The 23,129-nt window shown below is 37.7% G+C and overlaps 1 protein-coding gene across 1 annotated transcript in view; it reads left to right on the top strand.

Annotated features, from left to right (window-relative positions):
• Nucleotides 1–23,129, top strand: part of LOC134221344 (uncharacterized) — a 123,002-nt gene that overhangs the window by 76,998 nt on the left and 22,875 nt on the right. Inside the window, exon 2 of the mRNA XM_062700540.1 lies at nt 5,252–5,464. Within this exon, the coding sequence (XP_062556524.1) occupies nt 5,252–5,464 (213 nt within the window). The remainder of the gene's footprint in view (nt 1–5,251; nt 5,465–23,129) is intronic.

Raw genomic sequence — 23,129 nt, 5'->3', positions numbered from 1 at the left:
CCGGGAACTGAAAAAAACTACGACTGTAATAACCAGCAAGAAGATTTGGCCTGATGTTGGTATAAAATCGGATGAACGTTGGGCCAAACTTTAAAAACAGCAACAGTAGCGCCGCCTCTCCCCCTCCTAAATATGTGCACTTTACGTTCCAATTATATTCAGAAATAGTTGGTTGAAATTCAAAAGATTCCCGAAAACTTATTAGGGTATCCAGGATCCATAATATATGAATGTTCAAAACAACTCGAAACATTTTGGGCTCAAGAATTCTGATTAAAATCCTTCTGGAAGCTCCCCTGGAATTCCTAAACTTCTCCGGAAAGTTATCCACAAATTCCTCTGAAAATCGTTTGAAAATCCTTTTCATGTAATTGTAATTCCTCCTTATCTAGAAAACCGACACTAATTTTTTTTTTAGGAAATTCATGAGGAAATGCCTTGAAGATTTCTCTTCTTCTCTTCAAGTTTTAGTACTAGATATTTCTTCGACTATTCATCCAGAAAGAATACATACGGAATTTCCTCCAAAAATTCCACCAAAAGTTTCTTCAGAAAATCATGACGAAAATCCTTCGAATTCGCTCCATAGTTTAACTTGTAAATCTATTAGAAATTCCTTTGGAAATTGTTCTAGGAACTTCTCCGGGAATATCCAGGAATGTTTCCGGGAATACCTCCATAAATACAATAGCGAAATTCTCTAGGATTTCATTCTGGAATTCTTTTCGCAATTACTTCAGAATATCCTTCAAGAATTCCTATAGAATTTTTTTTAGGAATTTCTCCAGGAATTCGTATAAGTATTTCTCCAGAAATTCTTCCATGTATTTTTCCGGAAATTCCTTCAGGTAGGGTAAAGTGTTCAATAGTAAACTCCCAACCAATAGTGGACCCTCCAGCCATTTTTGCATTATTACAGCACAATGTAAACATTTTGCTATGAAATTCCATCGGGAGAACCTACCTTACAGTCCTATGATTTGATTACACGCATTGGAAATTCTATGGAAAGTAAAATTAGATGTCCATTATAGGAATATTTTGTTGGGTCCATAATAGGGAAGAAGAACGTCCCGAAACGGAACATAAAAATCAAATGAAGTGTCGACTATAGGGACCCAAATTCCTATTATGGACCCCCAGGGGGTCTACTATAGGGCGAATCGAGTCAGACTATAAAATGTTAATTTCAACAAATAACGTCGTGTATTTGAGTGTTTTATATATGTATCGTGAAGAGGAGATGCCGATGCAGAACTTGGTATTAGATGTCAAGCAGAATTAATATGTTGAAAATTTCTATTCCTTATGACAGGAAGAGCAAAATTCCGCTGCTAGGGGGTCCACTATTGAGCATTTTACCCTACTTCTTCAGGAATTTCTCCAGGAATTTTCCGCAAAATTGTCTTAGAATTTATTTGGCATAGGATATTTGGCAGGAATTCCAAGGGAAATGGGATCTCGGATGTTATTTTAGAAATTCAACTCCGAGTGTTCCACCGGCTGTTCCTCTGAAAATTCCTCCGGGAGTTCCACCAGTAGTTTTTCCGGGAATTAATTCAGGCTTTCTTTCAGGAACTCATTTAGGAACTGTTACGGAACTTCATTTGTGATTTCATCCAGGAGTTCTTACGAGAGTTCCTCCATGAATTCCTCCAGAATTTCCTCCAAAAATTCTTCCTGTAGTTCTTCAAGAAATTCCTCCAGAAGTTCCACCGGCAGTTCCTCCAAGAATACCTCTGGTAGTTTCTCCGAGAATTCATCCAGAAATTCCTCCGGAAATAACTCTGCGAGTTCCTCCGGGAGTTAATCCTCAGAAGAACACCCGGAGAAACTACCGAAGTAATTCTCATAGAAACTGCCGGTGGATCTCCCGGTGGAATTCCCGAAGGAACTGCCAGAGGAGCTCCCGTAAGAACTCCCGGATGAATTTCAGGAGGAACTCCTAGAAGAATTAGGAACTCCTAGAAGGCCTACCCGGAGGAACTCCCAGAGAAACTATCGGAAGAACTTCGGGAGGTATTTCCAGCTAAATTTCTGAAGAAAGCCTAAATGATCTTCTGAAAAAAAAAAACCTGAATGCTTTTCTGGAAGAGCTGCTGGTGGAACTCCCGGAGCAATTTCCGGAGAAATTCCCGGATGAGGTGCCGGTGGTATTCCCAAAGGAAGTCTCGGAGGAATTTCTGAAGGAACTCCCGGGAGAATTTTCAAAATCAGAGACGCTACCAGAAGAATTTTCGGAAAAAATCTTGGACAATTCATCTTAATGACAAATCTCGTCTACCTGAAACTTTTGTAGGGATATGTAGCTGGACCATCATCATCAGCAGAGGACCTCCCGGAGAATTCCCTGAGGAGCTCCCAGAGAAATTATCAGAGGAGCTTCTGGAGGAATTTCTATATAAATTTCTGAAGAAGCCTAAATGATTTCCAGAAAGAAAAACTGAATGAATTCCCGGAGGAAATTCCCAGAAGAATTTTCAAAGGAACCCCCGTAGGAACTGTCGATAGAATACCGGAATAGTTCTCGGAGGAAATCCTGGAGGAATTCGTGGAGGAAATGCCGGTGGAACTCCTGGAAGAATTCCCGGAGGAATTTTCGGAGAAACTCCTGGAGAATCTCCCAGTGGGAATCTTAAAGGAATTCTTTCAGGATTTCTTTGGGAATTAATTTTGGAATTCCTCCGAAAATTCCATCATTGATTTCATTTTCGGTATAATTTCTGTGTAAATTTTCGGTGGAATTCCTGGAGAAATTCTTTAGAATATTCACAAGAAATTATTCGAAACTTTCACGGAAAATTTTATGGAATTTACACAAAAAAATTCAAAGATTTTTCGCGAAATTCTCAGGAATGTTTACTGGAAATTCGGCGGAATTTCCACGGAATATTTTCAGGAATTCCACGGTGCAATTTTTCAGAAATTTTTATGAGAAACCTCACGAAAGAATTATCTGAAGAATTCCCTGCAGAACTTATGCAGGAGCTCGTGGAGGATTTCTTGGATTAAATAATGGTGGAATCTCCGGATCAACTCCCGGCGAAATTTATGGTGGAATTCCTGAAGACATTGCCGGAGAAGTTGCTGGAGGCATTCCAAAAGAACCCCTGATAGTATTCCGGATAGAATGCCTGGAGCAATTGTCGAAGAAATTCCTGGGTTATTCAGTTTCAGGCAGGATTTGTTTAGAAATTCAGATGTATGGTTCTAGTTTTCTGAAACTTATGGAAGAATGCAGGATTTTCATAATAATTGTTATAGCCGATTTTATATTCATTCTGAATACTAAGTTCGTTATAAATTTTCACTCTGTTTAAAAATATCTGATGAGCAATACATCACGCATTTTTAAGTCCATTATTGTTTTAATCATTATTGTTGTTAAATAAACGCACAACGCGAACGTTGCATTGTGAGCGTGAATGCGTCACGATCATTGGCGTTGCGTTTTAGTACAAAACGCTGACTTCAACGCAACGTGCAACGCGCTATTGTGATCCAGTATCAAACTCCAGTATAAAACTACGACTCAAAAGACCTAAAAAAAAGTTGCCCAACCACCCCCTCCCCCACCCTACTCGAAATCCTGGCCCATGTGTTATGTTGTTTTTCGACCGCCAATTTACTGTTTATAATTATCGGTCTATCAAACCTCAGCAGTGGCGCCGGGAGTGGGAGGGACCTGGGAGGTGGGACAAGTAGGACATGTCCTACGCATGAAAACATCTGGGTAGGACAGTCAAAGCATTTTCCTACCCATTATTATGGTAAGAACATACGATATTGATAACTAAATGGTCTATAATACTGTTTCAATTACTTGATCTAATAAAATATTGTTTAAACGTTTCAAAGTCAATCAGAGGTTTGAAAGTTTATTAAAGATTAAACTGACAATCGCGGAGGTTTCCGGAATTGTAAAAAGGGAAATCTATTCTGTAAGGCTCTCCAGACTCTCTGAGGATTTTTTTAAAATTTTAATGGAAATGTTTTCAAATGTAAATTTCTATCTCCCAACAGTAAACATTATTCATCTTCATCTTACTAATTTGAACATTATTCATCCAATGCAAGTCACCACCAATTTCAAATCCGCGAAGCTCCTGTCCACCGTCACGAATAGTGAGAAAGGTTGCCGTTGTAATCACGTCATCAACCATACGGCGCTAAGCTCATTTATTCGACAAATTAGGTTATGCATTTCGAAATAAATGGCTGGTCCCTCCAGGATCGACACCATACTCTAGTCGTAGTAGAGAGGCTTTTGTATACACGCTAAAATCCGGTATGTAACTGTAGTACACGGAAACAGAACGGGAAAACGTTGTGTAGTTTACCTCTTGCTTCCCAGGTGAAGATTTGTTTTTACTATAGGTTCACAGAATGTCAGTATGTAGAACACACATGATTTTTGTTTGCTATTTTTTGTCTTAAACTATACTGCCGTTCCAAGCATAGTTGTCCCATGTCGTTTTTTTTACGATGCCATTCCCACTGTGCTGGCGGTGTGGCATTTACTCAGACAATTTATTTCTCTATCAGACATCATGGCTAGGCTTGCCAGCAATCCTTTCTAGTTCATAAAAATCCATTGATGGATTCTTTTGTTGGACACCAGGGCAGCAAGAAGGCCATCAACTAAAAACGACATGGGACAACTATGCTTGGGATAGCAGTATATGTTTATTAAACTTTACCATAAATAAATTCAAAAAGAAACATTTTTGTACCAGGAATCTTATTTGTAATAAATAGTTTAGTTCTAGACCAACATTTGAAAAGGGCGTAACAACCAATTTTTTTTCTTTCTGATCCTTTGTCCACATATATAGCTATATATGTAGACGAAGAATCAGAAGGAATAAATTTTGGCTGTTACGCCCTTTTCAAATGTTGGTCTAGAGTTGTATTCTTTGTTTCAAATCACCTTAGATCTAAGTTATATTTCTTAGATGATAAGTTATAAGTAGAATATTTAGACAGCATTTAATAATACACTATTTCATACACTTTCAATACTCTTAGTAAATGCTGCAGTGGAGAATGTAACTGCAGTGAAATTTTCCTAACTTGATATTCAGGGTCCTAGCGGTTTTTAATCCCTTTTTTCTATTGATGTCTTTTTACGTGTAATTTGAACCCGAAACTGTGGGTCTGCTGATTGAATAAAACAATATAAAGAACCTAAAGTTCACAACCCAAATTGATTCCGAATCTAATTTCGTCCATTATCCCTTTTTCCTGGCAGATCAAAGACATCACCCGGGCCATCAAGAAGGCAGTCGTCGCCGGCTCCTTGGATGAGGTACGCTCGAAAGCAGCGGAAAAATTCAATCGACCAGAGCTGCCTAACATTCACCTGGACTCGGACGGGACCGAGGTGGACGATGAGGATTACTTCCAAACGCTGGAACCCAACGCCGAACTGATAGTTGTTTTTCCCGGGGAACAGTGGATCGATGTAAGTCACCAATATATGGCAACTCCCATCCGTTATCACAAATAGCACCGGAAAGCACCACGTTATTGATGGTGATATCGATCAATTCTGCCCTTTCAATCACTACGACGTCACTCGTCACATGACAGCAAAACTTTCTTCGTTGGGCGGCATCACCGCACGATGTGCATCCATATCCGTAGGCTGTCCTTATATTGCGCTGCTTACAAGAATGTGAAGTTTTATCGCTTTCGTACTCTTCAAAAGCAAGCTCAAGTTACAACTTTGCTGCATGCCATATTCTTGTAAGTTATTCAGCACACCAGCCACTGCACAGTGGGGGACTTTAATAGAAGCATCATTTTAATAGAAGCATGAGGAAACTCATTTGGAAATATTTTTTGGCTTCATATTTCAGACAAGATATACGCATTCTTGAATACTCGAGATCTGGGTTGATCACCATTGTCTTTTTTTTAACAATTCAATACCAAAATAATCAAACTGTATAATAGGGGATGTTGCCCGGTTGTGGCCATTACTCAGCTCAGTTGTGTGTTCAACTTACAAAATTGATTATTTATAGAATTTAATGATTGTCATTTGTGCAAAATGTCTGTACTATGTTTTATTGCTGACACCGGGTCGAACAGCTACAATAGTGCAGTAGCTACATTCAATCACATATTTTTACAGGGAGAAAAACAGGAGCTTTTAAATATATTTATGTGGTCAATGTGTCACAAAATGGACTGAATTCTTGTGTAATGACTATTTTTTTCAGGTAATTTACTATATTTCGTGATTTTATATCAGTTCAATAACAATAACAAAATCAAAAAATTTGCTTATATATTTTTTAAAGCGTTGTATTTTCCGATTGTGGGCACTGAAATTTTACTGGTTTTGAGAACTTATGTTTTCATTCGGCTATGCCATGAGCTATGCTGAGACTCCGTGCATCAAAGGTCTAATAGTCGGCACGCTCACCGCAAGTTAGTCACGGGCAGGGAACTCTCTCAATCAAAATGCAGGGAAAACCACAGAACTTCACATTACGACACTTTATTCTTCTTCAATCCGTCACTTCTTTAAAGTTAGCCACTTTTTTTAGCAGCACTCCACCACTACACTTCTTGCTTCCTCGACCTCTGTCATCCCACGCCTTCTATCTTCCTTGCAAGGGCTTTTACGCCGACGGCGACTCACTACTCACTACTCACTACAGAATCTGAATCTAGGGGCCTTCTTTATGCGTGAGGTAAGATCTGCTGCAACAAAGCAAGACTATCCTGAAGATGGGTTCGATTCCTGGCCCGGTCTAGGAAATTTTCGGGATGGACATTTTCTCGACTACCCTGGGCATAAATGTTTCATCGTGTTTTAAAATAAGATTTCATTTTATAATGACCAAAAAAGGCATCATCACCGCTAAGAGGATTAATCTGTTTTTTGTGGGTATTTTTTCCAGATATAATTTTTCAGAGTGCTTGTTTTGTCGTGTTTCTGCTCAGTAAGCAGATAGTTCGCGCGGCCGAATGAGTAAACAATTGGTGCGTGATCGGACGTGTTTCAGGTAGGATTTAGAGCATTCGTAAAATCCGGTTCTGATTTTAAGTTCGGTGAATAAGTGTGCGGTTGAACGTGTTTTGTATGCGAAACGTTTGTAAAATCCAGGTTACTTTGTCCTCCTTTGGACGGTTCGTAAGTAAATTGATGAATAAGGCTTGTTCGCGACAAAATCTGGACACAAAACTTTAAGAATAAAAATAAACTGCTGTTGGTTTATTTCGGTACGTTTTTTACTTCAAATGGCTTCATTCCTTATCGATGCTTCGATGTATGCACGAAACTTGGTGACATTTTAATTTTCAAAGAAATAATACGTGCCGAAAGATCTGGCACCCTCAGTAGAATTTGTTTCGAGCTCGTATCCTTCTGGTGGCTCATAAAATCAGTTTTTGTTCTACTCTCTAACATTTTAGATGTTGTAGGCAATTCCTCCGACGCCATCTTTCACTACGTACTTGTAACACTTATGAGAAATATATTTTCAGAAAGTACAGACATACATTCATCAATCTACGAAATAATTCACTTGTTGATAGCTAAGTTATACGTGTTTACAGGTGTCCAGATTTTGTCGCGTACAAGCCTATATTTTAATATTTTTTCAGCATATAGGGGGAAAGACGGCTTTGGCAGGTTTTGTTCTATTATTGGCAGGGGGGTTTTTGTCGACCAAAATTTATGAAATTTGGCCATAATATTCTTTGATATGCAAAGAATGCTTAGGCCAAATTTGAGCCTAGTCAGTCATAAAAAACCCCCTGCCAATAATAGAACAAAACCTGCCAAAGCCGTCATTCCCCCTACTGTTATTGACAAACGCTCTATATTGTCGAATAGAGCTCCCTATTATTCACCTTACCCACTAATTTTTCCATCAGTAGTTATCTAAGGTTCATTGATATGCATTTTGTATCTATTTTAAAAAAACAAAGTTGGAATTTGTACGACCGCGCATCACTCGAGAATAGACAGCCCAATTTTTGCTAATTCATATTCGTTTTCTTCTTCTTTTTACCAGGAAAAATGTTATGATGAAGTACTCAATCTTTTCGATGAAATGGTTTTTCCTACACCCAACCAGCGGTTGGCAGATTTTAATACAGTTCTGCATAAGAACCTTACAGAATCTGTATAATAATTTAGCATATATACAGTTTCTAAAGACTTTAATACAATCGTTGTATTGAAATTATACAGACTTGTATTATTTTAATACAATATCTGTATGACAATCTAACAGATTTGTATATTCCAAGATTTTATACAATAATTGTCAGATTTGTTTTTTGGGTGTACAATCTGCATGGAATTTTAAAATTTTGATCATCAATACAAAGAATCTCTATATAAATTATGGACCCCAAAAAATTGTATCAGAAAATTGATCAATTTTGGCGAGACAAAGTTCGCCGGGTCAGCTAGTATACTTATAAACATGGAAATCAACAAGTTATTTCAAAACTAACTAACTTTGCCCACAATCGGGCAGCTTCCCCTATATTGTTTTAAGGAACGCTAAATAAATATTTGTAGTGCCGAAAAAACTTAAATCATTAAACAGATTTCGATGAATTTCGGTAAAATTCACAGAAATCTCGACATCAGAATTGTTCGGTCATCATTTCACTGATTTTTTTGTGATTCTTTTCCTTGTTCAACTGTTAAAACAACCAAAAATCTGTCAAATTATTTACTAAAAAATTCTGCTTTCGGTGAAATGTCACAGAAATCTGGGATTTATTTTAAGTATAAATTTATTTAATTTTACCCCAGTGGTTTGAACATTGTTTAAATTCAATATGGTTCAAGCGTCGTGGGTGGAGAAAAGGAAAACTAAACATCCTTAACCGGAAAGCAGAATCAAAACAAAATAGTAAAAAAGGCAGCTGAAATCCAGGTAATCTGATGGTCATAGAGTAACCAGAAACCCCGTTAATATGAATAAGGAATCGTTCAAACTATCGGGAGTCCACCGTATTCCCTTAAGTGTAATTCTTATTTATGCGAGGAATTTCTAAATATTGTCCCTCACGGACGCAAAATATGTATGTATATCTTTTTTAACATGTTTGATCAACTTACTGACAAATCTGACTATTAAATTTTATTTGTTAAGTGCATTTAGAACGAAATTTTATTTCATTAAATGTAATAACTTACTAGTGGTTACTTTCCTCGCTAAGATGGGATTGAGACATTCAGTATTGCATCGTAAAAAGTTTGATATGAAAATTATTTTGAGCTTTTAGTCGAATGTCTTTACTTGTCATAAGACGAGTTCGTACAATTCCATCTAATTGGACCACTTGATTGTACCTTGACATATACGTATTTCGACTTCAATTTTAAGGTCGTCTTCAGTGTCCCGTACTTGTACTTCAGTACGAGACACTGAAGGCGGTCTTACTGTTGAGGTACAATCAATTGGTGGAATTAAATGGAATTGTACGAACTCGTCTTATGATAAATAAAATGTTTGTTAACCGGTAATTTGTTATTGCAGTTTTGGGTTTTTTTGGCGAATGCCGTTTGACGGAAAAGTTCAAATTTGTTTCTTCATTAAGAAGTGAGAAATGAGAAGTGCAACGTGCATGAAAAGTGAGTAATGAGGTAGAACATGTAGAAAGCGATAAGCGAGATACTTGAAGTGACTAGCGAGCAGTGAGAAGAAGGGAAGAAAAAAAGAATAAGGAAAGAAAGAGAAGGCAGAAGGAAGAAGAATTCAAGAATCCAGGAGGGAAGAAGAAGGAAAAAAGGAATGAAAGAAAAGAAAAGGGAAAAGAGAAAACGAAAAAGATAGAAAGAAGAAGGAAGAAAAAAAGCGAAAGAAGGAAGAAAGGAAGAAGTAGAAGTAAAACGGAAAGGAAAAATGAAGCTTGAAAAAAGAAGAGAGGAGAATGAAACCAGAAGGAAAAAGGAATAAAGAAAGAGGAAGGAAGAATATAGAAGGAAGAAGGTAAAAAAGGAAAGAAAAAATGAAGAATTTACTATTCTCGAAGGAAAAAACGAAAAAAGAAGAAGGAAAAGAGAAGAAGAAAAAATGAAAAAGGGAAGGGTAGAAAGCAGGAAAAGATAAAAGGAAGAAAAAAAAGAAAGAAGGATCATGTAAGAAGGAAGAAAATAGAAGAAAAAAAGAAGAAGAAGAAGGGTGAAGAAATAAAAACGAAAGAAGCAAGAAGAGCTTGAGCTTGAGCTTGAACTTGATTGACTGCTCGTAGTTGCTACTCCATTATGACCAGATCAGCTGTTCTTGCACAGGGAACCAACAGATGTTTGCTTGTGACTAGCACACATCTCCAATGTACAAGTACTGGTGATCTCATTTGTTAGCTCATACTGGCGCCTGCCACGTCAGAATGCAAGTCAATGTAGGGAAGGGGGAGGAAATGATGATGCAATCACTCGCCCACTGCAAGCCGAATATACCTCTGCACTTGCCACGAGTTCATGCGGAATTTGTTGGAATTTCTGGGTTAGGTTGGAGAGGCAGAGGTCCGCCTTGGTTAACGAGCTGCCAATGTGATAGATAGGAGAATGTAACTGATGGAATTTCTAATTTGATGTAGGAAACGAGCTCTATAGTTCATTTCCAATTCTAGCAGATTACTGTTAGAATACTCAAGTTGAAGGTATAGGAATAGTAATGGAAACGGTATGAAAGTCAATTTTTCAGTTCTAGCGATTGCTAGAACATGAGAAATAAAGAGAAAGATACAAAGTAGGAGAATGGAACGGACCTGGGATTGAACCTACGACCTCCTGCGTATGAGGCAGAAGCAGTAGCCATATGACTACCAAGCCCACTTCGAAACAAGAGAGATCACGCACTGAACTGATTAATTTTATTGCCGGCCGCGCAATGCAGATCACAATAATTCGGCCGACCGCGCGATCGTTCTGCTGTTCGAAACAAGAGAGATCACGCACTGAACTCTAAAAACGAAAGAAGTAAGAAGAGAAGAAAAAGAGAAGGACGAAAAAAGAAAGGAAAAATGAAAAAAGAAAGAAATAATAAATAATGAAGAAAGAGGAAGGAAAAAGGCAGAAATAAGATGAAACAAGATAAAACAAAAAAAAAAGAATTTGGATCAATTTGTCAGTTTTCGATTCTCACTTCTCATTCCTCACATTGGACTTTTGATCACTCACACTTCGCTTATAATTCCTCACTTTCCACCTTTGACGTCTCATTTCTCACTTTTCATTTTTTTTATTCTTATTTTTCACTTCTCATTATTCGTTTATAACATCCCACTTTTCGCTCCTTATTTCTCAATTGTTATTATTAAACCTATACGCCGTTTAAAATATTGGCGTGATAGATCATTTCCAATCGAATGTAAAATCTTTTTTTATATTTGAGGAAAAACCTAAAAAGTACAGACGAATGTTTTGTTAACAAAACAACAAGTGGAATGATATATAAAAAGAAAGCTCACAAAAATTAATCCAGTGAACCCTCCAAAGATTATCCCAGGGAATTCATAAGTATACTCTGTCAGAGGTCGCATGGAGTAACTTTCAGGAACTTTTCTCCAATTTTCTTCCAAAAATTACTTCATAAATTTTGTCCTCCAAAAAATCCCCCAGGAGTTCTTTCAAGGGTTTTATCCGGCGATTTCCTCAGGAATTTCTTTGGAGTTCCGCTCAAGAACTTCCCAAAAGTTCCACCAGAATTTTTCTCGAAAATTCTCAAGGAACTTCCCCGAGAAATTCTTAAGGAATTCTCTTGAGGACTTCTGCGGGAATTTCCCCAGGAGTTCCTCCAGGTGCTCTCCTCCGTAAGCTCCTACATAAATTCCACCGGCGATTCCGTGAAACTCATAAAAAAAACTTCTCCCGGAAATTTTCCATTCCAAAATTACTTCTCAAGAGTGAATTTTTCCTTGCGTTTCTCCAGAGCTTCTAATTTCTGCAAGAAGTTTCCAGAAAATTGCTTCAAAAATTACATCGGATATTCACCTTTTTTTTCAAGTTTGTTTATTTGGTAGGCTCAGGTGTATTTAACACTTTACGGAGCCACGGTTCTATTTGATATGTACAATCGATCTAATTTTATTATTAAATTAGTAAGAGAGGGATATAAGCCAACGTACTCGTGGTGACTCGAAGTTAGGTTTACAATGTGTAAGGATAAACGAGACTTAGGATTTGGGATCAGGGAATTTCGGCTTCACATCCGGGTATTCGGCGTCAGGGACGATGTAGCGTGTCGTCATGCTTGAGGATTTGTTCGACTGAGAGTGTCTTCCGGATAGCCAAAGTAACGGAGTTCTCTGAAATAGAGAGGTTGAAACAATACAAAAAAGCTTCCGCAAAGGAAAAAAACAAAACTATTAGATTCTTATGTCACAAGCAAAAAGGAAACTATAAATTACCTGCATATAGATCGCAACGCGATTCCCCAAAACACCTCGAATTTCCCTATGGGTTATTTACCTTAGGCCAAAAGTCGCACTCTGGAGGCGTCATTTTCGGAGCAGAACCAAACTACGGATTGATGTCATAATAACCGGTTCCGCACCTATATAAGTTGCTATTAACAAGATTTATTCTGTACAGATGTGATTGGACTGCCTAGACTTAAGTCCACACCTTTGAACCACGCTCGCCTAGAAACTTTAGGAATTATGGAAAATAGCCACCGTCCAAATTCGTTGTGTGACGGACTAATGGGAAAAACTCGTTGTTCGAGATTTGTCTATCATAAACCTCGCCTTTCTTGTGCGCCCACCTTTGCTAGCGAGTCCACCTTGTTTTATGCGATGAACGTCAATTCACTGTTTTTAAAGAAGGAGAACAAAAAAACCTACGATGATTCAAATGGATGATTCAATTTTTCTACTGTTTCTATGTACTGATATGGTTTCGTTTAAACTCACGCTTGATTTGAATGGTCCACAAATTTTGAGATATTGAGTTTTTCCCATATTTTGAGATCGCTGATTTAAACCATACATCTAATATAATGAAAAAAAGCTGTGATTAATAGCGGATTTCTTCTCTATCATGCACTTAACGATATATATCGACTCAGCTCGACGAATGGAGGTGATGTCTGTATGTGTGTATGTATGTGTGTGTGTACAAAAATGTGAGACACACTTTTTGGTACTTAGCATTATTCGATTAGCTCGCAACAAGTTGCAGTCGACGCGGATTGCGGTCTAGTTGTTTCCTATTGAAAATTGGCCCGATCGGTCATTGCGTTCCAAAGTTATTGAAAAAACATTGTTTTTCTGTCAAGGGTCCCCCCTTGGAAAAACATTTCAAAAACGAATTTTTTTTTTTAAGTTGGCAGCAATGCATTCAAATGACCGCAAATGCATATGAATTGATGGAAAAAGTAAAATCTATCTCCCTAAAGTACTATTTCGACCTCTCTTATGTGTTTTTCTTGTTTTTTTTAATGCGCGAGGAAGGCACCACCAACGCTAGGTGGATTGATCTGGGTTTTTTTTAATAAATTCAATAGTTCGTATGCACAGTCCTTTGTACGATGAGTAGGTTCATCGTGCATTTCACACTATCCACAAATGTAGTGGCAAATTAGGTTTAATATGTAATTCGTATGCTAACATCCTATGACATATGCAGTTTGTAAATATTAGGCAAAGCAAATCATGCTGACACTGTGCGGCACGTTGTCATGATCCTTATATCACTTTATATGGGGGCGTAAAACTTTGCTCACCAAGTTTACCTTCCACCATGTCCGTTAGAAGTCCGGAGAGCAGATGAAGCATGTGGGATATTGCAGTAGCAACTGTATGGTTATGAGAGAAAAAAAAGTCCCCATCATGTTTATGGTTTGTACAAAGTTACGCTAGTTTGTACCCCCTTAGGCTTCTTTTATCATACGCCTTTGAGAAATATCCACGCTTTCAAGAAGCCGTAACATTGTCAGGTAATGATCTCACGAGAACGTTAACAAATTTGTTAAGCACCGAAATTAGCACAAGCTGGTAATTAGTGAAAACGCTCGTACGAGTGTTCTGCTTGATTTGGGATTTAATTTATGCAGACCCATTCTAAGCTGTGCAGAGAACATGTTTTTTCAAACAACTACGCACCGCTTTCCGTATACTGATTACTTAAAAATTGCACTATGATGTAATGAAAATAGATTTATTAAGCTACTTCCTGAGTGAATTGTCAACATTTCTCATCGCATCGTGTATTCCGACAAATAAACTATTAAAATATAATCGAAATATTTTTTTTGTCTTTACTTGAGAGGTTTTCAGCCCTAGGCTGGCTCACCTCCAACATCGAATTATTTGTCAAGCTGAGCTAGTTTTTACAGTTTGCATCACAGCAAAAATCTTACTACCTTTGGTATAAACTTTCACTTGACGAAGACCCAGGACAAAAGTTATGAAAACTTAAATAATTGCTTTTTTTGTTGAAGCATACAAAACTGATCTATTTCTATCAACACATGCAGAATGATCCGTGGAATTTGGAATAATCACAAAAATATAGAAGCTTTTTTTCAGAATCGTAAAGTTGAAACGCCGCTTCAGAAAATTATCAGATTTCTAAGTGTGCCTCCATTGCACGAAACCGTCAACATGTTCCCATGAAACCGTTAAATTCTGTCTTTCATTCTTCTACGCTACGATACAACACCTACCACAAATTATCATTAGGCTCTGTCTCTCATGGCGAGAACCATGACTCGTCCTTCTGAGTGGCTGCCAACGAGATTAATGCAATCTGCGAAACCAGTGTTACTTTGTTTCCATTAGACATGATTGATGGGACTAGATGCTGAAGAATATGACCTTTGATAAGCACCAAGGCTAAGCAATTCGGCGCGATTGTAACACACAAAGTGACAAATCAAAATTAACGTTTAACACGAAGTTTTATACAACAGGGAATTATCATATTAATAAAGAATATTATACTGAGTGGTACGTACGCAAAGCAGCAACTTGAACAAATTACAAGACTCCAAGGGAACGTGGATCTTAAATTCCAGTAAGCTCATTTCCTTTAACTAAGCATAACATTTTCATTTTTCTTCGGAAAAAGATAACTTTCGGAAAGAGTGATTTCGTGTTTCATGGTGCATTGCCGCTTTATTCCGCTTATTGCATGGCAAGCGGAAAGTTCTCGGATGTGTATACGAGGTAGGAGTGTGCGTCATGCTATCGTTGGATTCCATCGGATCGGGCAACGTCTGAAATTTTTCATTCGGTATAGGATGGCCCGATGGCACTCAGTTATGTCTTTCTCGGAAACGAATTATCCGTACCTCTTAGTTCAGTCGGGACGATGGAAACAAACATATTTTTCGGAGCAGTAAAAACAACATTTTTCCGCAGTTCAGCTGGGAAGTCGCTCGAAGGCACAGTATAATCATGATTGATGTAGATTTTCTTCTTCTTAGAATTGGAAAACTCGCGATGCTTTGGGTGTTGCGGAGCAGAGCAAGCGGAAGGAAGCTGGGTTCGAATCCAGGTTCCATTTAAGCAAGAAAAAAATCCTCGATATACATGCGTAACTAGTAACTTGATTAGGAAATCTCTTAATTATAATGATTGGTTGCGGATATGTACTGCATGTTCGGTGGACATAAACTTGCCAAAGTTGGCCAAGAAATTATAAAAAAATCGCTCTAAACGAGCAGTCACTCCATCCAACTTCGAATGAATCTTTTGTAACTCAATAGCGATTTTATCCAGAGCATTAATGAATAAACCTTCCAATTAATGATTAAATATATTATGATTGAATCATTTAACTCTTTGATTAAAGATTATGATTAATTATTAATTCATTTTATACAATGCATAATGATTATCATTAACGATTATATCATTTTTTGACAATGATTAACGATTAACGATAAAGGAATAAAACGTTTGGAATATGATTAACGATTACGATGCACCATGAAACACGAAAATCACTTATTCTGAAGAAAAATTAAAATGTTAAGTTTAGTTAAAGGAAATAAGCTTACCGGAATTTAAGGTGATTATACAATAAAGCCAGAAATTGGCCATTTTGTAAACCACGTGCTTTTCCAATATTGTTTTCAAAAGCACGAGATGAGAGAACCATAACGCGTATGGGGCTGAAATAATGGTAGATCGTTTACTTAATTATGCTAAACAATCATAATTTGATTTTCGGTACTGTACGAAAACTATTACGCCAGATTTGGGCTTTTGGAAATGTATGTAGATAAACATGTGGTGAATTTGAAATTCACCACGAGCTTCATTCTATAATCACCTTAAGATCCACGTTCTCTTGGAGTTTCGAAATTCATTCAAGTTGCTGCTTTGCGTACGTACCACTTTGTATAATATTCTTTATTAATATGATAATTCCCTATTGTACAGAACTCCGTGTCAAACATTTGGATTTTTTTTTTAATTTTATTAATTTTTGACATTTAGTGGCCTTGTTGTTTCCTTATTCGTATGCAGTGAGAAAGAGATAAAGCCCGCCCGTTAAGTGCCCTATTACCCGCTTCACCAGTGTTGTCATCATCTTTACATCCGGAAATCGATTGGAATACGATTAGAAGTGCCACCAAATATCGCGATGAATTGATTTTCCATAAATTCCTAAAACAACTGTTATTGTCATAGAGTTTCGTTTTAAAAACTATAGCTAGCTGTTTGTGAATAAATAGGTATTACTGGGCATTTTGATAAGAAAATTATTTTGAGCTTTTTAGTGGAATGTCTTCACTTGTCCTAAGACGAGTTTATACCATCCCATTGAATTCCACCACTTAATTGTATCTTGACAGATACGTATTTCGACCTCAACAGTAAGGCCGTCTTCAGTGTCTCGTACTTGACTCGACTTAAGTCGAGTCAAGTCGAGTCAAGTACGAGACACTGAAGACGGCCTTACTGTTGAGGTCGAAATACGTATCTGTCAAGATACAATTAAGTGGTGGAATTCAATGGGATGGTATAAACTCGTCTTAGGACAAGTGATTACTGGGCAGCTAATTTTAAAAGATTTTTAAGAGACCGCCCATACACTCCCATAAGAAAAGGACTTATTAGCAAATTACGTAACACTATAATGGTTTTGATCTCCATAGGCTATTTTATGTGGCAACTCCGACATTGAACAGTTTCCAGACTACTAAAAAGTCCGTTCAATAGTGTCATTTTCATGGATTGTTTTTTGTCAGTTTGCAAAGATACTTGGCAATACTTTTCTCGTCAATATTCGAATCTAACTTATTTTCAATACTTTATCGATCAGATGACATTATTGTGCAGTGTAGGGGAAGTGGGGGTAGCACGCCCATAGGGGTTAAAACGCGCCACCCCTGAATAAGGTTAAATATCCCCATTTTGATTATTTTCAATAGTCTATACGATAAAGCAATGAAAAATATTGCCATTGGATACATATATTTCATGATTTTTCTCTAGTTATACATGAAAAACTCGAAAAAACGATTTTTGCGTGTTTTGATGCAATTCTAGCTCGGTGGAATTTAGTCTTTCTGTCGCTGTTATACATTGATAAATTAATAATTGAGCCATGAGCCATGCTGCTTACTCGTGTTCTTTATGTTCCACACGAAATCGTCGTCAAAATGGTTTTAAAACGATTTTATGGGCCTTCAAACTTCTGAGGTCGGTGTGGGGCATTACGCCCATGCTCATTTCGTATGACCGAAACAGCTGAAACATTCGGTTAATTGCCTTAATGTAGGCAATTAAAATGAAAATCAGTACGATAAGCACATGCGCGTTTTAACCCATCCACTGGCGCATCTCACCCCGCATGGTTTCAAAATCTTTTTTTTTTCGGGTGCTTTTTAAAAATCAAATTTCTGTGCAATAAAATGGACAATTAGATATCTGTTATCGGTAGTCAGTCGCAGATATGCTGTTATTCAGTATGCGCTGATGAAAACTGGCTGAAATGGTGGTTTTCATTGATAAAAATGGCATTTTCCTTAACGTGGGCGTCCTACCCCCAGTTCCCCTAATCTGACTGTAGGCAAGCGGAAGCCACGTGCACTTCCAACACCTTATGCCATTGGATGGTTCACTGCATGTGGCTATCGACACATTGCCCGATTGCTTTGATTGGTAATGATGTGACTGTCAGGTATGGTTCGCATTGAGCCTACTTCGACGGTTTCAAAGTAATTTAGTATTTGTTTTGTATAGTAAATGGCAAGTGGTATTTTGCTACCACACAATTATCACTGCTGCCCTACAATTTTGTAGAAAGTTTAAATTAAAAACATCCCATTATGTTAAGAAAATTCTTTTGAGCTTTTTAGTGGAATGTCTCGAGTCAAGTACAAGACACTGATGACGACCTTACTGTTGAGGTCGAAATACGTATCTGTCAAGGTACAATCAAGTGGTGGAATTAAATGGGATGGTACAAATTCGAATTATGACAAGTGAGCATCCCATTATTCAATGTACTTTTAAACGGGGGTTATTTTTGTTGCATCAAATAGAGCGGAAATTCAAGAAAAGGAAGGTAGATGTGAAAAAACTGTAAGTGTAAAAGTATTAAAACATCAGTTTCATAACTGGGTAACTAACGGTTTGACGAGGCAAAATTTCCTAGCGACGCTAACCTGTGATGTACCACGCGCCTCCACACGTATCTACGCACTGTCCATATTGTGTCTTGCAACAAAATGACAACTTTTGTGATCATTTTCCAAGGCAAAATTCATCTGCAGTACAAATAGCACAAGCGATCGAGGCATTTATCGTCACAATCCACCACGTGACGGCCATTTTTTTCAAATATCAAAGTAGCTTTTGTTTCTGATTGGATGTTTTTATTAGGCGACTATCTGACGCTTATTTTCTGTTGCGTAGCGCTTGTTTTCTAAGCGTAGGAGTAGATTTTTTATGAGCGGTACAATACTAAAATGATGGAAATAAACACAAATGCCTACTTTGCTTCCGAACAATTTCCAGCTATCAGGCCTTGGTACAAAAGATATTTTAGTTACCAGATAAAGATTGTCGCTGTCCGGAACATCTTTTGCTGTCGAGGATAGGGGAGCTAAATTTCAAAGAAGGAAAATCCATATGATTTGACAGCTTGGTACCCAACATGTTCCGGACAGCAGAACAAAGGGAACCGAAGCGACAATCTTTATCTAGTAACTAAAATATCTTTTCTTGGTACTTCCTTAGCCAAGCAATAAGATACGACTACAAACCAAGGTCAGTCTCGAGGAAGTGAGAAACAATACGTCCGAAAACAAATTTTTATTATAATGTAGGAATTTGCATATAATAATAGGAATTCGTAGAGTTTTTGTATTGGGATTAGTGCCAGCTTTGGCTGACATCGGTTGTGGCATTCTGTCAGTTGCTGTTGTTTGTTACACGCGATGCAAGAATATCGGATCGTAACTTAAGGCTCCCCAGACTTAAGCAATTTCATCGCAGCGACGCAACGGCGACAACTAGTCGCCGCGGATCTATCGTTGAGTCGCTGCAGGCAATGTTCCATGAACGCTTTCATACCAACGGCGACAGAATCGTAGTCGCCAAGCGAAAGAATCGCATCGCGTGTATTTGGGGGAACCATTAAGCGTTTTTTGAACGTGTAACAATCGAGGCAGCACCCAATCATACATTACACTGCATGCACTGACATTTCGTTCATCACCGCATCTAAGTGAGCGTCTAGAGCGCGAGTTAAGGGTACTATAAAGGTCAAACAATAGAAGTTCGTTAAATAACTTGGCTGCGCATATGCACAGCACATGCCTTCGTTATGGACAAATCATTAATAAGTTTGCGGAGAAGAATCCACGTGTCTTAAAAGGACTCGAACCCTCAACTTCCTACTCTCTAGATAAGCGCGATAACACGTACTATGCAAGTGCGCAGCCAAGTTATTTACCAAAAAAATTTTCTTACCGCCGCGCCGAGTTGTCGCATAATATGTGTCAGTCATGCTCTGCATCAAATGCTTTAGCCAAGCAAGTCGTTGGCATAGCAGGGTGTGATTGAGTCACATTCTAGGGCCGATGTCCACGTAGCGGTTTTTTACGCTGCGTGCACGCCGCGTTCACGCAAGGTACCCAGCATCAAATGGAGTAATGCACACGTAAACGTGTGCACGACTACATTTGATGCTGGGTACCTTACGTGGACGCGGCGTGCACGCAGCTTGAAAAAACGCTAGGTGGGCATCGTCCCCTACTTATACAAATCCGCCCAGCCGGTGCGCCCAGTGTGTGAAGTTCTCTGAAGTTCTTCTGAAACAAATCAAGCATCCGAAAGTTATTCAATTTGAAAAAAAAAATGAGCTAACCGCGGTGGAGGTTGGTACTAGGATTTTGATGACTTTTCCGCAAACGTGACTTATAAGTGGTCTTGTTGTATAGGTCATCACGCCTGAATCTATGACGAAAGTTCGAAAGACAAAAGATCGAAAGGACAAAAGGTAGAAAAAGAAAACGTCGAAATGACGAAACGTCGAAAGCGATAGAAGGTCGAAAGGACAAAAGATCATAAGGGACAAAATGTCGAAAGGGACAAAAGGTCAAAAGAAACCAAAGTTCGAAAGGGACATAAGGTTGATCAAGAGTAAGTTGATAACAAATTTGGTGTATTCCAAAAGGACGTGTGAAATGCATTCAATTTCAAGCAGAAGTAATACAAACGGGTTAGGGACAAAACGTCGAAAGACAAATGTTCGATGGAACAAATGGACGAAAAAAAAACAAAAGGTCGAAAGGGACAAAAGGTCGAAAGCACAAAACGTCGAACGGGACAAAAGGTCGAAAGAAACAATATGCCAAAAATAAAAAAGGTCGAATGGGACAAATGGTCGAAATAGACAAGAAACTGAAACGGAGACAATCAGTCTCGCACAATATAAATGTTATGCATTTCTAAAATTAACAAATTTCTTATCTCCAACAGAACCGGATATTCATAAGATTGTTTCATAGTAATTACTCCTTCTTTGACAATTGATCATTCTTCAACTGTGATAAGATGAGTGCATTACTTCTGCTAGAAGTTAAATGCATTTCACAAATTCCTTTGAAATACACCTAACTTATTATCAACTAGTTCTTGATCTTCGACTTTTTGTCTTTTTCAACCTTTTGTCCCTTTCGACCTTTTGTATTTGTATTTGAATTTATTTATTCCAACTGACTGGATATTAACCTTTTGAAAACTTATAGGGTAAATCACTACTTGGGCCTTTTGGAAACCGTAGGTTTATGATTGATAATATTTTCCAACCATTTATTTCACTCCTAATTGGTCCAATTATAGAAAATAAAAATGAATATTCCGGACATTCGCTCTCCGTTGCTACACCACTGAGCCGGAGTGATTCTTTCCACTTTTACAAAACGGTATTTTCATATAAACACCTACCTGAAAATCGTCACAGTTCTCGATACAATCATTGCTTGAAGCTGTTAATCACAACACAATAATTCTAAACTCACTCACTTTAATCTTTTCTATTTGTTCGTTTCACTAGAACTAATAAAAACATATTAGAATACATTTAAAAATGTATCCTCAAACCGAACAAAAATTCACCTCGGCATAAGAAATTCTAGCCGCACAGTGCTGCCAAAAGGCCAGGAGTCTTTTTTAGTATGATCCTTCATCGTTCATAGGAAAACTATCTAATACGTTGACGCTATCATGTTATTTATAATTTTCTCGATTTCAAAAAGTGAAAAAAATATAGTTTTTAAGCGTTTGGAAGTAATTTGGATGAGTGAATATATCTTTTCAACCAAATAAAAATTATTATAAATAATACTATCTGGCATTATGTCGGCGTTGAACGTGCATATTTTTATTCACGTCGCATTTTCTACCGTCCCGAGAGAGAATGAGAGTAGGTTATTGAGAGATTGAGCGAAATTTTGCTTAGGCCAGGAAATCAGAAATCAGGAAGTGGGCCGGATATGCAATCGCTATGACTGAAATCGTTAATTTAATTCAAATGAAAGCTTTTTCAAACGATGTTTACCAAGAAAAGCTATTTTTAAGCAGAAGTGAACCCCTTTGCAGTATTGCACGGCCCACGAAATTCAGGAAAAGTTGCTTCCTGCCATAAATATCAATTAAATAATGCAATCGTATGCATGTTATGCCGGGAATAGGGTAAGAAACCCTATCTATTTGAAACATAATTTAGAAAACAGACATTCATAAGTTCTTCAAAACAAATTAGACACCATGAACAAGTTAAAAGAACAGCAGAATGTTAACATTCACAAATATTCTCTGAAATCTCTTTTGTCCTTTCGACCTTCTGTTCCTTTCGACGTTTTGTATTTTCGATCTTTTGTCCTTTCGACCTTTTGCCATTTCGACCTTTTGTCTTTCGACTTTTTGTCCTTTTGGCATTTTGTCATAGATTCATACAAACATCTCATGAATCAAAGTTAAAGAATGAGCAATTTTCAAAAAAGGAGTAATAACTATGAAACAATATTATGAATGTCTAGATAGTTCTGCTAAAGATAAAAAAGATTGTTGTTTTAAGAAATGAATAAAACTTGTTTTGTGCGAGATTGATTTTTTGTTCCATTTAAGTTTTTTTGTTGTATGACCTTATGTCTTTTTCGACTATGTGTCTTTTCGACCTTTAGTCTCTTTCGGCCTTTTGTCCTGTTCGACGTTTTGTCCTTTCGACCTTTTGTCCCGTTTGACATTTTGTTCTTTTCGACCATTTGTCCCTTCGACCTTATGTCTTTCGACCTTTTGTCCTTTCGACCTTTTGGCCCTAACCCATCACGTACAAGGAAAAGCAGGAAATTATTTCATATCAATTCATCTTCCATTGTTGAAAGATATCCTCAGTTATAGAGTTGAAAGATATCCGATACGATTTGCGATTCATTAACCCTTTCGCGACGGATGTGTTACAACACAGAAGCGAGATAGGTCCTCACTTTCTTCAGCAAATTTGTTCATCAGGATGTTGACTTTACAGGAGAAATATCGGAGGATAGGCGGAATCCTACACCGCATTGTTTGATTATTTTGAATACTCAATAAGGTTTAGTCATCTTGAACGTCAAGCCAGTGATCAATTTTCAGGAACCAGATCAACCAAGGCTTTATGTCTTTATCATTTGTATATG

This window comes from Armigeres subalbatus, chromosome 3, assembly GCF_024139115.2.
Source record: "Armigeres subalbatus isolate Guangzhou_Male chromosome 3, GZ_Asu_2, whole genome shotgun sequence".
NCBI classification, from domain to species: Eukaryota; Metazoa; Arthropoda; class Insecta; order Diptera; family Culicidae; genus Armigeres; species Armigeres subalbatus.
This window is presented reverse-complemented; position numbering and strand designations above follow the sequence as displayed.